Genomic DNA, 15,770 nt, shown 5'->3' with positions numbered 1-15,770 from the left:
ACCTTCCATCTTAGAATTAATACTAAGTATTACTTCCAAGGCAGAAGAGTACGTAATTGGGGTTAAGTGACTTGCCCGGGGTCACATGGCTTAGGAAATGTCTGAGGCCAGATCTGAATTCTCTATACACTGAGCCACCTGGCTACCTGAAAGAAATAGTTTCCCTTTCTAATATCAGCTTTCCCATACTAAAAAAAGGAAAAAAAATTTGTAATTAAAGTTATTTCAAACAATTTTACTCTTACATAAGTATTGTCACTGAAGCTATGGTTTATAATGGATTGTAAGATTATTTAATCCAATTCTGCCTGATCTGCTCTAGGCATTACATAATTATCTTCCCAAACATATTATAAAATCCTAAAGGAAAGTGAGCATAACTTTCTTAGCAACTAATCTGGTATATTGTGAACCAGGAAACACTTTTAATAAAGATTAAAAAGCTTTTCAGATTCCCAATTGTCATCTCACCACAAATAGCCCTGGGAGGAGTTAATTACTTGTCATTCCTGTTGAGAGTCAATGTGCAATGAAGAGAAGATAGGGGAACAGGTGGTCCCTTCCGAACAAGCCTAAATATCAAGCTATCTGGAAAAGAAAAGTAAGTGTGGGAACTTTTACAGAGTCATTGATGTAAAAACTTCAACTATCTGATTTACCTAAAAAGTCTTGAAAGTCTATCAACTTGAGCTCTGGTATTTTACAAGTCATAATAACCTTTTGAGAATTGGCTGACATTGACAGAGAACTGAATGATGCTGAAACACAGTGAAGTCTAAACACTTGTTTTTCTGTTATTCTCTAGGACACCTGTCAGCAAACTGTTACTGCTGCATTTCTGCTGCCTCAAAAATAATTTTTTTCCTTGCCCAAAGGAAAAAAATTAAACATTTAATCTGTCTCATGAATTTAATATCTTAGAGCATATTCAATTATCTCCTTGCTATACAATGGTGTCTGCTAATACCATGTAAATTAATTCATAGGTTTTCTTCATAGGTTCCAGTACATGTTCACCACAAATTATGTTTTATTGTCTAGATTATACATCTACATCTTGTTCCTACAAATGTAGAAGTGATGAAATTAAAAAATAGTCCGTACAAACGATCATCTCTACGAGGGGACAACCTTCTAGAGGACAAGGAACAACATATTCATCTCTGTGCCTTTCAAGATACTTTTCACAATGGTAGGTGTTTAATGAATATTAAAATTTGAAGTTAGAAATAAAACAAGGCCATATTTATTTATTTATTCATTTTAACTCTACAATTATTTATTAAATAGCAAAAAGAAGGCCAGAGAGAATCAGTTACTTGAACTTTTCCAGTTGCCAGCTCTGCAAGCAGGCTGAAGCAGCCCACGATCAGATAGTACACTTCCTAGTTCTATGAAAAAAGGGGCACACGTCCTGTCTCCTCAATCAGGACAAGAAATGGGTCTTCCATATACTGGGATTTTCTCTTCCCCCATTGCCAAGTGACCCAACATGGCATTAGTTGACTAACTTCATTATCTAAGAGACTCTTAATAAGGCCAAATCTTTATAAATGTATAAAATATTTAAAAATTTAAAAAAAAAGAATAAATTTCACCAACTAAGCAATGATTTTGTGTTATATGAACAAGTTTATGATGCTTAGGGTCAAAATCAGTATTCAGTAAAAAGTAGGCACTTTATAAAAGTTGGGTGTTCTTATGAAATCATTTGCTTTTAGACCTTCCATCTATACTTTTAGTCATTACTCTCCATAATCTTTCTACTAATGACAGTATCAAATCTTGCTAACCTCTTGTAATATTTCCTAAAATCATCCTGCAAAATGACACTGGTTTCAATGACCCTAACCAAAGAGTAGTCAGACATTAATGGTTTGATATTGATTTGGAAGGAGTTTTAGTGGAAGGCCCTAGGAATTATTGCTGGCCCCTATGCTTCTTTACTTTTTTGATAATGTCTTAAGTAAAGGCAAAGAAAGTCTATCTTTTACTTTTGAAAGTGACACAAAACTGAGAGGATGTACCTAAAATGTTTACTGACAATGTCATCATGTTCAATAAAATAAAATAAAATCTTAAAGCAAGTTAGAATGTAGGGTTGAATAAAATAAGGTTTAAGGTTTATTTGCAGTTATTTCAATTAACTCAAGAGCTCTAATCAGCACAATAATCAAAACTATATATAACACCATATGACCAATAATAAGCAATACTAAAGATTTCCTAACATGGAGTTTATCAGGGTTCAGAATGGTATCTGCATCCATCCATCCATCCATCCATCCATCTATCTATCCATCTATCCATCCATCTATCTATCTTTATATGGTAATGACAAATGTGAATATTTTGTTGGAATACACGTTTTCATTACAAGGTTTTTGTTTTTCCTTTCCACTAACAGCAGAATGAAGAATAAAAAAAAATACATTTTTGATTATTAAAAGTAACATTTAACATTAAAATTAATTTAAAAAAAGAAGGTATTTGAAAAATACTGAATGAAGAAGGTATGGTAATACAAGTCTATATAAAAAATATCTGCAGAGGAGGGGCTTAGTGAACTACAAATTCACCATAACTCAATAGAATATGAAAAAAAAAAGTAATTTTCTATTTGATTGCATTAAGTGAAGGAGGTATATAGGGAACAAGGGGTCCTGCTATACTTGTTCTTGGTAGGGCCTCATCTACAATGTGGATACTATAGTTTGGGAAGGTCAGCAACAAGTCGTATTAAGTCCAGGAGGACAGTCAGGATAATGAACGGGCTGTAGGTCATGCCATACAAAGATATGCTGAAGATGGAGATATTTTCTATTGAGAAAAAAGTCTTAAAAAGTAAAACCTAAACACCACAATCATTTGAATAATTGTTATATCTATAGACAAACATCTTAATCTTCATAAATTCTGAGAGATCACCCAATCTGTTAAGGAAAGATATAATGTTGTCCACCAATTGGAGATGGCTGAACAAATTATGGTATGTGAATGTAAAGGAATATTATTGTCTCTTTTTCTAGCTTATAGATTTCTTTTTTTAAATTACATTAGATTACATGTGGAAAAAATTTATTATGTTTTTTTCTGACATTTTGCAATTCAAATTCTCCTACCATAAGATGATAAATACAGGTTATACCAGTGCTTTCATGCAATACACATGTCCATATTCTTCATGCCATGTCAGAAGGCATATATCACACACACAACAAAAACATATGGAGGATATAAAGTGAAAGATGTCATGCTTTGATCTGCAATAAGACTCCAAGAATTCCTTCTGCGGCTTCAGATAGCATTTTTTATTATGAGTCTCTTTTGATTATTTTGGAATCTTGCTTTGCAAATAATAGTGCAGTCCTTTTTAGTTGATCATCATACATTATTTCTGTTACTGTATATCCCGTTTCTACTCATTTCATTTTGCATCATTTCACATAAAGCTTTCCAGATTTTTCTGACGTCATTCTGTTGAGTCATTTTTCATGGCAAAATAGTTTTCCATTACAACTATATCACAACTTGTTCAATCGTTCCCCAATTAATGGACATCTCCTCAGTTTCCAGTTCTTTGCCATTACAAAAAGGGCTGCTAAAAATATTTTTGTGCAAGTAAGTTCTTTTCCCCTATCTTTGATCAAATTCATTACTGGTATTATTGGGTCAATGTGCCTGCATAATTTTATAACTCTTACAGCACAGTTCCAGATTGCTTTCCAGAATGGTTATCCAATCAGTTAATAGTTCATTCAATTCAGTATTAGTGTCCCAATTTTCCTATATCCTCTCCAACATTTATCATTTTCATTTTTGGTCATATTAACTGACCTGATAGGTATAAGATTGTATCTTAGAGTTGTTTTAATTTGCATTTCTCTAATCATTAGAGATTTAGAGCATTTTTTCATAGGATTATATATGGTTTTAGTTTCTTCACCTAACAACTCTATGTTCATATCCTTTGACCATTTTTCAATTAGAGAATGCTTTGTATTCTTTTCAATTTGACTCAAGTTTTCTAATATATTTAAGAAATGATATCTTTCTCAGAGACACTTGCTAGTATTAATGTGTCTTTTAAGAAATTAGATCACTAGTAGTCTAGTAGTTAGGACTCAGCACTCTCACTGCTATGAGATGGGTTTGATTCCTGGTCAGGGAATACTGCTCTAGGGGCAGTTAGGTGGCTAAGTGGTTTGAGAACCGGGCAATGAGATGGGAGGTCCTGGGTTCAAATTTTACCCTCAGACACTTTCTAACTGTGTGACCCTGGGCAAGTCACTTAATCCCCACTGCCTAGCCCTTAACACTCTTCTGCCTTAGAACCAATACATAGTATTGATTCTAAGATGGAAGGTAAGGGTTTTTAAAAAAGAAATTAAAAAATGGATGGAATCAGAAAACCATAGGAGATCTTTATGGATTGATACAAAATGAAATGAGGAGAACAATTTATATGATCACATAATGTAAAAGAAAATGACTTTGAATGAATTATTAAAAGAATGATGATCAATAAGCAGTCATGATTGAGGAACACAAATGATGGATTCCTATTACCTGGCAAAGAGATGCAGAATGAGACATACATTTATAAACATGGTCAATGTATGCAACTATTTGTTGAACCATACTTATTATGAGAGGTTTTTGTTTTTTTTTTTTTTTTTAATGGCATTGTGAGGAGGATTAGGGGAGATTAGGTGGGAAGGGAGCAATGGTAAAAAAATGAAAAGAAGAACAGAAATTTTGACAAAAATAGAAATATCAATGAAATATTTAAAAATACACAGATGAGGCAAAAAGTTGTTGAGAATGGGACAAGAAAGGCAGTGTTGGAATTATCACTTAAAATTTAATATGTACCTTAAAAACCCAGATTCATAGTGTCACACAAAAAAGAGAAATATGCAAAGACACCTCAGGAAGCTTCTTTGGAGATTTAGGTTGCTATGAAAGTGGAATACTGCATAAAATACATATAATGTCAACTGTTTTGAATATTGTAATTAGTTTTGCTAAACAGCTTTTTCTCTTCTTTTTTTCCCTTTGGTATATGACTTTCTCTCTGGGGACAGGGTAAATGGATCTATTATGAAATAAAGGTCATATAAAAATAAAGATACCAATAAAATTTATTTTTCAAATTAAAAAAAAAAGACTATTAGACAGTCACTGGTTACTTAAGAAGATGTAGAATATATAGTATTGATATTGAAAAGCTGTGTTCCATATATTTATAAACCTAAAATTCCTATGAATATCTCTTACTTATACAAGTCTCATGTTTATAAATAGCTAATAAACATTTCTGCAACTGGATCATTGGTACAAAGAACACTCAGCCATCTCTTCAACTCATAGCCTTGACAGCAACAACATGAAAAACTGAGAAGTCACAACGCTTGCCCAGGGTAAAAAAACCAGTATTGTGACGGAGGTGAACTAAAATCCATGTCTTTCTATCTTCAAAGTGAGTGCTCTTTCTCTCTCTGCCACTCTCTCTCTCTGTCTCTCTCCCCGCCCCTCTCTTTTGCCAACCGCCCCCCCCCACCCCGAGGAAACAATGTGCTTATAGATAATCAATAATAACTCAAAAATCAATTTGTTCGAAAACAAATGCATTACCTTCTCATTCCTCAAATATCGCATATATTTTCCCCTCCAGTGTTCCCTAATTGTTTTTGGGTGTACTAAAGAGCACTGTATGCGGAGTCAGGAGAACTAAATCTGAATATTTCCATAAAACACTGAGGTAAAAAATATTACAAGCAAGGTAATTTCCTCATTTATAAAATAATAATATATGTATCACTAGCCTGAAAGATTTATTGAGAAAAGATCTTATTACATACACACCATGTTACTATGGAAATGAATTATTATCCTTCAAAGTACCTAGATTTATAATCTTGGTATATCTGCGTATTATCTCTTTCTATCCTTTTTCCTATATGCCTACACTTTCTGTATATTTTTTCTCCGCAACTGTTTCTCACACTACCTTAATTAAGGTCCACACCATTTTATACTGGATTATTAACCCAGTTGTCTAACTATTCTCTCTGCCTCCAATTTCTCTGCACTTTCTGCCACTTTATATGCTATTGACAATTTACCATTCAAAAAACACTATTGTTATCATATAATTTCTTAACTAAATTGTTCAAAGGCATTTTATTTGGGGCCTTCAGGCTCTCAGTCCAAATGCTTGAGCACAGCACAGACGATAGTACAGAAGTTAGACAAAGACTATCTTTCCAATTTCCTTCCTACTGAGTTCTAATAACAAATCTTTTCTCCTGACAAACTAGTATTCGCACTTCACAAAAAAAGCATCACTATTCATTCTTTAAGATCAGATTACTCATATGTTCTCCATCAAGACTTGCTGATCATTTTAGCTTAACATGATCTGCCAATTTATTGATTTGGTTTAGTATTTACTGACTAAATTAATATTATTGGTATTTATATTTTCCTTTTATTTCTTCTTGCATTTCTAACTATTTTTTGATTCCCATTTAACTTCTTTGCAAGCAGAAACGATGCTTTAAATTTACTTTAAGTCACCTATGGAAACAAGTAGAGCTTCTAAATGCTCTAATTGGCAGATGTCTGCCAATATTTTTTTTTTGCACCTCTTTAACACAGAATAATTAACTTAATTGTATTGTGATTGATATTAATGATCGGAGCAAAATCATAATAAAAGTACCTTAAGTAGTTCAAGTCCTGCACGAATTGCTGTATCTGGACTTACACCCTCCTCTTCATCATCAGCAGTTCCTTCTATTGACTTGTTCATCAGCTTTACTAGTGCACTATCAAACAAGAAAATCTAGATTAGTTGCAACTATCCCAGGACAATGAAGATAAAGCATTTGAACAATGCAAATTTTAGATAGATTAAAAGAAAATCAAGCAAATCTTAAAGAGCAAAAATCAGTCTGTTTCATTTAAATCACTTGTAAATTTTACATCTACATAATCAAATACTCAAATCAATTGTTAAAAATAAATGTCTAACTAAATTAAGAAGTATAGGAAAATATATTTGATAATAATATGAATATTTAAATTATATTGATCAAATTCCTTTCATTTTCTTTACTTTGTAAACCTATTTTTCTTCACTTTAATAAAAATACTCTAATTCTACATTTCTTATCACTACTTAATTGATTAAAGAAAGGCAAAATAATCTTTATAAAAATGAGACAGTGAACCATTGTTTCTTTTAAAGGTATAACCCACTGGTATACACAATGCATTATAATTTATCTTGGAAAAAATTTAAGATAATTTTTAATTGAATAGTTTCTAACAAAATTGATCTACTATTCAAAGATTAACAAAATACTTTTGATTAAAATTTAATAATAGGTATCAACATTTTATCTACATGCACTGTGCATGAAACCTTGTGAATTCTATAATGATAAAGACGCTTCTTTCTGAAGATGTGAATTCTATAATGATAAAAAAGCTACTTTCTGAAGATGACTAAATATAAACATCTTTAAGCATCATATATACTAAATGAGAGAGGCAGAATAGAAAGGCGGCCTTTCTAATCAGGAAGACCTAGATTCAAATGCTATTCTGAAGCATAAGATTGCACTGCCATGAGAAAGTGACATAACCCTCTCTGTCCTAGGTTACACAGGTTATCGATAAGTATTGGTGATAGGAGTCTCTACACTGGGATTTTCCCTTGCTGATGGTATAATCAAGAACAAAATTTTTAAAAATGAAGAATCTTCACATTCAATAAGAATAATTATATTAGTTGTTTCTTGATAGTTCTTATTTAATTAAGATACCAATCCTTTTTACTTATTTGGTTTTGATGTCCACTTAAACTAAGCGAACTGTGTTTTTATGAGATTTGTTTACTTTTTCAGACAAGTTTCCTTTTTAAAGTAGTGATGTATATTTCAGCTTTCTATGTGGGTCTTAAAAGAAGCTTCAAACTTTATTCTCACATGAGATCCCATTAGCTATAACTGACTGATGCTCATTAGTCTAGACCTTTGTGATTTAAGTGGCTGAATCATCTCTGCTTCTTTAGTGTCCTTTGGATAAAGTCACTTGGACAGTAATTTAGAGAGGTAATCTAGTTCACCTTATTTTGCCACTGAAGATCAATGATTGCCAGGAGGAAATCTAGAGCTATTGGTTAGCTGATATTCCAAAGTAGTGAGCTAAATGAATAAGAATGAGGATGGGAAGCTTAAAAAAGATTCTCATTATTTATGGTCGGAACCCTCAAAATAGGAAGAAGTCTGGCTAAGGATTTAGGAGGCCTGGCTTTGAGTCATGGCTCTGAGAACACAGGTGAGTTATTTGATCTTCTAAGTCTCAATGGCTCATATGTAAAAGAGGGATTGGTAATACTGACTTCAACACTTGATAGAAATACTCTATAAACCTGGATATACCAGAGTAGTCAATATGAGTAGCAGTAGCTACTACCTAGTGCATAACTTGCTTCTAACCATGAGGAATGCTGAGAGATTAAAGATTAGAGAAAACGTATTTAACTCCTGCTCTGATGAGTGTTTTAACATGAGAAGACAAGATGGTCTACAATAAAGTCTTTTTCAGTTGAGTACTTCAGAATTAAAACAACTGAAATCAGATTAATGGGGAAAAAACCTCTAAATTTCAGTCTCTTTCCTAACTGGGGAGGGGGGGCTGTGGCTTAAAAATGAATGAAATATTATGGTTAAAAATCACTTTCAGAAATGTTAACTATATTCTAATTTATTAAAACCGAATGTTTCTGTCAAAAATGAACCTTGATGGCAAAAAACTGGAAAACAAGGGTATGCCCTTCAATTGGGGAATGGCAACAAATTGTGGTATCTGCTGGTGATGGAATGCTATTGTGCTCAAAGGAATAATAAACTAGAGGAATTCCATGTGAACTGGAAAGACCTCCAAGAATTGATGCAGAGTGAAAGGAGCAGAACCAGGAGAACATTGTACACAGAGATTGATATACTATGGTAAAATCGAATGTAATGGACTTCTGTACTAGCAGCAATGCAATGACCCAGGACAGTTCTGAGGGATTTATAGAAAAGATGCTACCCACATTCAGAGGAAGAACTGTAGGAGTGGAAACAGAAGAAAAACAACTGCTTGAACACATGGGTTGATGCGGACATGATTGGGTACGTAGACTCATAACAACCACACCAATGTAACTATCAATAATATGGAAATAGGTCTTGATCGATGACAAATGTTAAAACCAGTGGAAATGTGTGTCAGCTATTGGGGGTGGGTTATGGGGTTTGGGAGGTGAAGGGGAAAGTAAGAACATGAATCATGTAACCATGGATAACTTTTCTTAAAAAAAAAAAAAAAAAAGAACCTCGACGAAAATCAGAACTATTTCTAGAGATATCTTCCTCAGGTAGTCCACAAATTCTGGATAGGTCCATGAAAAAGAGAATTACTCTGTTTTAGAGATATGTCCACAAATGTAATTTAGAAGGGAAATGAACCCTTTTTGTTTTATTTTTGCAAAGGTGATCACTGACTCTACAGAATATAATATTTATAGGCTAATAATGTATCTCCTAGTTTACCTGATAGCTTCTGAGTCAATGTGCACAGGTGCAATTCTTTCCAAAAGAAATTTGACCATCTCAAGGAATGGATTAGTTGGCTGCTTGGGGTTTGCAAGTTTCCGAGCTATTTCTCTCTATTAAAAGGAAACAAGTCACATCATAACAATATCAAATAGGAACTTACCCTATATATCAAAAGCATTTCATTCTATAACTAAAATTTGGGTATTTCTGCATTTGCCTATCACTTAAATACCATCCACAATTGTTCTTAGAGCAGATCTCAGAAAATGCCCAGGTGCATTTATATATAATATAATATAATCTTTTTATTTATATATAATATAATATAATCTTATATTATAATATAATATAAGATGCATATATGAAATCCCCAATAATGTGTCACACAAAGGTATGGGCAAAAAATTCCAGCGATGTGGGCATCAGCCTCACTGGTACATACAGAAGTTAAAAAAGGGATACCTCCAAAGATTTCCCAGTATAGACTTAGCAAAGAAGCCACAGAAGGCATAACACCACTTACAGAGAATCTCTTGAAGCAGAAGATCTTAGTTCCCACTATTTCAGATCACAACACCCCTATTTTAGCTATTAAGAAAAAACAAACTTGATGCACAAGGCAAGGTTCAGTGGAGATTAATACGAGATCTAAGGATAGTAAATAACCTTGTTAAGAACATTCTATATAGAATCGGTCATTTTCTAAATTGCTACTTTGACATGCATGTCACCATAGCTGGAAATAATTCTGGCACTTATCTCAAAAAAGGTTCACCTACCATTCACAATTAAAAGCCCAATAATTTCCTTAGATGAGGTAACATTACAGTTGAACAAATGGAGAAAAAGTTATTGGTATAAGGTTTACTTTCTTTTCTAAAACTCTTAGCTACTTAAACAAGTGAAGTTTTAAAGCCAGATCATATCAAGCACAACAGGTTGCTAAAGAGATCAGTGTTATAAAAACATGTATTCTTTTAAACTATGTAATCAATATAATTCTTTTATTTTTTCATACATGTATTTATTAAAAAAAACCAATATATGTCAAATAGTTACAATAAAAACAAGAACTACTTTTCCTATTGAAACTAGGCAAAAGAAATTATGCAATTCAGGATATAACTGTCTAGTATTTATTGGAAATCTAGCAGTTTAAAAACAGAGAAGGCTTTGATTTTACTGCTTCTCTAATAGTGTTTCACAAATTTAAGGCTGTCTAGAAACCACGTCTTCTAACTAATAGCTTCATGTTATTATTACTACTCTTATTTTGTGTGTGTCATACTGACTGAATTTATGCACTAGCTGTTATTAAGCAAATGACTATATGCATGCACATATACAATCTATTTCACTTTCAATGACACAAGAACTTGATAATCACTAACATCAAATACCACAAACATCACATATTTCTTTACATAAATACCAAAAACGTGAAGTGATTCATATATGAAGAACTTTTTTTTAGGAGTGTATATTATAAGAAATCAGAGAATGGAATTAGATGTATTCCCTTAGCTTTACTTTAAGTCTTCCATGAGAAATGTGCCTAATTATGATGGACTATACCCTTTACCCTCCATGAAGATATAGAGAAGTTAAACTAAAGGATAAGTAATAAGTACACATTTATATAGTTTCTTCTGTTTGGGATTTGTGAAGCAATCAAACGAATGTGTAGGTCTCCTTATACAAGTCTTCTTTAATTATTTTGCATCTTTCTTTCCTTGGCAGGAGTATTGGCAAAATCGCTGGACTTTTAAGTGAGACAACAGAGTTTGAATCCTATTGGCATGAACTAGATGTGTGGCAGTGGGGAAAATTACCTGAACTTCAGTTACAACACCATTGCATGTTATAATAATTATTATTCTACATATAAAATAAGAATATTGAAAAGAAGGCTACAGAAATAGGAGATATTATCTAATAATGAAGTGTTACTTACAAAGAACAGGCTTGGAAAGTGGGCAAAATATTAAGCATTCTAAAGGATATGTACAAAACTAGATGACAAAGTGAGTTTGAATACAGCAGCTTTCAATTCCTTTTCTTCAAACATGAAATTTAATAGACCCTAAATAAAAGAACCTTATTTTTATCCCTCTGTATTCACTATCATTAACTTTCTGGCACATATTGGGATCTTCCTACATGGTCTCATTGTGGTTTTCATTATAAATACAGGTATCCCTTCTTGTCAGGATTTTCTTCCATAGTCTCTATGATCCTCTTCATTTGGTAGTGTGTGAGGTATGCCTTTAATGTCCATATTACCCCATGATCAAGAGACTAAGTCTTAGATGGCATGTAGAAGATTTAATTCAACATGGAATTTGTGAAGTGCCTGGGTGGCCAGGAACATTGTCCAGAAGCAAATTACCTTGAAGGATAATCCCTTGTTTGCAAAATATTTTCTAATCTCCGGCATAAAACATTGATAGAACCAAGTAAAAGACCAAGGCAAAACTGCGCAGGTCATCCATGCTTTCTTAGGGAACATCCAGAAGATAAGTAGCTGGCATTTTTCCTTCCCTTTCAAAGCTTGAGGGTTAGTAGCTTTATATATCAATCTCTTTATTATTAACCCTCTAACACTGGCACAAAAGAGTTGGGTTACTCTATAGGTGGGTCTCACTTTTTTCTTGGCAAATGTATGGCCTTTGAGGCATTTTTTCCCAATTTAGGGCAATTTTGTCAGCATTGTGTATGTATTCCATTTTGTATCCTCTCTTCAGTCAGCTTGTACAGGATTTAAGAAAACATCCCAGCCTCCTTTTGATTGGCAGATGCTGCCTCTCCTGTTAGTTTTATATTGTGTATATGAAATCTTTAAAACATTTTTTTTTCCAAACCAGCCTTTGCTATCCTGAAAATCTATAGACATACTTTTTACCTTCATTTTCATTTAGAGGATCAAAGAGGATTTAACCTTTTCTCATATGGTGGGGAATGCCTTTTTTATAATAATTCTCAACCCAACAGAATTATTGCACTTTCTATGTAAGAGAGAGGATCTGTTGATTTATGCAAATGTTGGTTTAGATACAAGGACTTCATGGATTTACATCTCTTTTTTTCTCTATATGTTTTATGGTCAATAAGTTAACAGTGAAATGGCAGCCAATCACAGCAGTAATTTTGCCTAAACAAAGTATATCTAACAATTCTATACTTTCCTTCAAGTTAATCACTTTCCTCAGTTTCTTGGGAGCAATTTCTGAACCACTAGGAACACTTTACTTGGGATACATGATTTTAATAGAGTTTATGGCATTTAAATAACATGAGGCATGAGGAACTTGAGATGCTAAGATCACTGTAAGATTTCATGTGAGTCCCATAAACATACTTGGCAGCCCCAAAACAGAGTATAAAAACACAGTTCTCTCTCTACAAAGTTAATTTAGAGAGGAAAAAAATAGCATGGCTTTTCATTTATGTTATTATACAGTAAAATACATATTGCACAGTAACATGCATTTCTATCATATCACATTTTATGAATTTATGGGCTCCTAAATTTTTAAAGATAACTATATGTCTAGCATTTGTAGGCTATCTGCTGGCTTTCATGTTCTTTTTACAAAACTTTTTACTAATATTAACTTTAGATAACTGTTTATATGGCATTAAAAGAAAATATATTGATATTATGCAATCCTATGCCTACATTTTCTATATTTCTGAGTTTCTAAACTTTTTCTGTCATATGCCAGCTTTGCCTGTCATTTGGGCCTTCTGCAAACTTCCCCAAAATTCCCATTTAATTTTTTTATGCTGACTCATTATGCTGCCTTGCATGCAATATATTTAAAACATCATGGGGTGGGGGCAGCTGGGTAGCTCAATGGAGTGAGAGTCAGGCCTAGAGACAGGAGGCCCTAGGTTCAAACCTGGCATCAGCCACTTCCCAGCTGTGTGACCCTGGGCAAGTCACTTGACCCCCATTGCCCACCCTTACCAAGCTTCCATCTATAAGACAATACACTGAAGTACAAGGGTTTAAAAAAAAAAAAACATCATGGGGAAAATCACAATGTAGAAAGGACATCTATAGTATTTTTTAGGAAAGGAACTAGAAAGGCACATAGGAGTGATTGGCAAGGTATGCTGCCTATTAGTACACTGATTACTGTCATTCTAATTTGCCAATAGATCTGTGATCTCATGAAGGTATTCATTCGAAACCAAACTTCCATCATCTCTAATTTTTACTTATGTCCTTCCAATAAGATCATTGTAGGAGAGTGACACAATGTGTCTGGGGTGGTTCCTGAATTCTTAAGACATAAAAACAGCACTGTTGCACAGAAGATATGCAAAAATTATGCTTTGCTTTGTAGAACACATGAGCACTGTATTTTCATTTTTCATCATATATTTCTTAGAGACATCATTTAAAATTTTTAGTCCTTAAATTCATAGCAGCCTACCCTTGATTGCTCTTTAAGGTCGTCCTCAAGGCAGTTCGCAGTCATGAATATAACAGTGGACTTAGAGAACTGAAGTGAAATCTAGTCTCTATCACTTGAAATCTATTTGGCTCTAACATCCTTGAGACTTGGATGGCTTGGGAAACTCAAGGATCTGCTGTCACTGTTTCTTCATCACTTGATAGTACAAAGCAGCTCCAAAGAGTTCTAAGGGTTCTGGAAGCTTGGTTGGTAGATCGCAAGGAATAAATCTGTCAAACTTTATTTAGCTGTTTTATTCAAGGTATCTTTAATGCTTATTCAAGTTGCCTATGCTTTTCCCATCAGAGTTAATTAAATCACTTTTCTATTAACTACTGAATGACCTGTTCCACTATTAAACTTAAATTACCAAGATACTTGTCTGAGACTAGCCTAGAACCTCAAAATTTTCTTCACAAACTAAATATATGATGCTGTGATATGAAAAATGCCTAGTGTGATGAAATGTACTTGAATATGTGAATTGTCCTTTGACTAGGATAGAATTTGGGAAAATAACAGGTAAGGTACCCTGACCATGCATTTGTGTGGACTTAATAAAAATTAAAGGATGGAAGGTACTTAGGACGTCAAAAAAATTTATCCATCTTAAAAGGGTCTTCTGACCCTTTTCCTATTGAGATGCTTTGGTCCAAATTGCTTCCCCAAAAATCTTCTCTATGCTTATCATCTTCACAGAAATAAAGAAACTAAGGACACAACAGGCCAGATTTCAACATCAAATTTTTTGGAGGATCTTGGAAGAGGCTCTGAAATAACTAGAGAAGCAAGTTACTGGCAAAATTAACAATGGCACCAAAGTATAATGCTTTTTGCTCTTGGCAACATTGTTTTGCCATTGTTCTTAAATCTGCACTTCCATTTTTAGACCTTCCTAAAAGGATAAGCTCTTTGTGGTTCTATCAGTCACCTTGAAAATTTTCATTAACTACAGCACAAAATAAGATTTCTGCTGTGAATGTGAATTTAGAGTTTGAAGATGTGTTGGCCTCATTCTAAGTAGGAATTATCCTCTGGTCTTCTTCCTTTTCTTCCTTCCCTCCCTCTCTCCCTTCCTTCTTTCCTATCTATAACTTTCCTATACCTATTTATTTCACCTTCAGCATAAATTTCAGTTTCTTTCTTTGCCTCTCTATTTTACCCAAATCTCCTTGTAAGTACTAGTTAACTGCTCTTAGATGTGTCTTCCTAGGAGCTGGTCTTCCCCTCTCCCCACCCACCCCTACCTTCCAGGATAATAACACTGTTTATTATTAGGGGAATAAGATCTATTTACAAAGGATGGGTCCTTTGCTTCTGCCTTTTATGTGAAAGAGTCACTCTAAGACCTAAACCCTCTCTTTTATAGGGAAATGTGTCCTCATTATGATTTCCTCTGGTCATTCCAATTGGTGGACATTTCCAAAGAGTAGGTAGACTTAAGAGATTTCAACTCCTTTCCCATTACTTCATGATATGGGAGGAGAGAAACTTATTCTTTGGGTGGGTGAAAGTTCACCCAGCACCCTCTCTGCTTTCAAATATCTCAGTGTATTCTAGCTAATAAGTAAAGAAAGAATGGATCTCCATCCAGCCTCTAGCAAAAGATGAAAGGATGCAGCTCAGTTAGGTGCCCTGAGGCTTGGAAGTAAATTTTACTTTACTTTAAAAACTATTTCAGCAAGACCTT

The 15,770-nt window shown here is 33.6% G+C and overlaps 1 protein-coding gene across 1 annotated transcript in view; it reads right to left on the bottom strand.

Annotated features, from left to right (window-relative positions):
• The window catches only part of PDS5A (PDS5 cohesin associated factor A), a 204,231-nt gene that overhangs the window by 58,041 nt on the left and 130,420 nt on the right, over window positions 1-15,770 (bottom strand). Inside the window, exons 16-17 of the mRNA XM_044680438.1 lie at window positions 9,612-9,727; window positions 6,728-6,833 (exon numbers count right to left, since the gene is read on the bottom strand). Of these exons, the coding sequence (XP_044536373.1) occupies window positions 6,728-6,833; window positions 9,612-9,727 (222 nt within the window). The remainder of the gene's footprint in view (window positions 1-6,727; window positions 6,834-9,611; window positions 9,728-15,770) is intronic.

The sequence above is a fragment of the Gracilinanus agilis genome, chromosome 6, assembly GCF_016433145.1.
Source record: "Gracilinanus agilis isolate LMUSP501 chromosome 6, AgileGrace, whole genome shotgun sequence".
Lineage (NCBI taxonomy): Eukaryota > Metazoa > Chordata > Mammalia > Didelphimorphia > Didelphidae > Gracilinanus > Gracilinanus agilis.
Note: the sequence above shows the minus strand (reverse complement) of the source record. Positions and strands in the feature narration are given on the sequence as shown.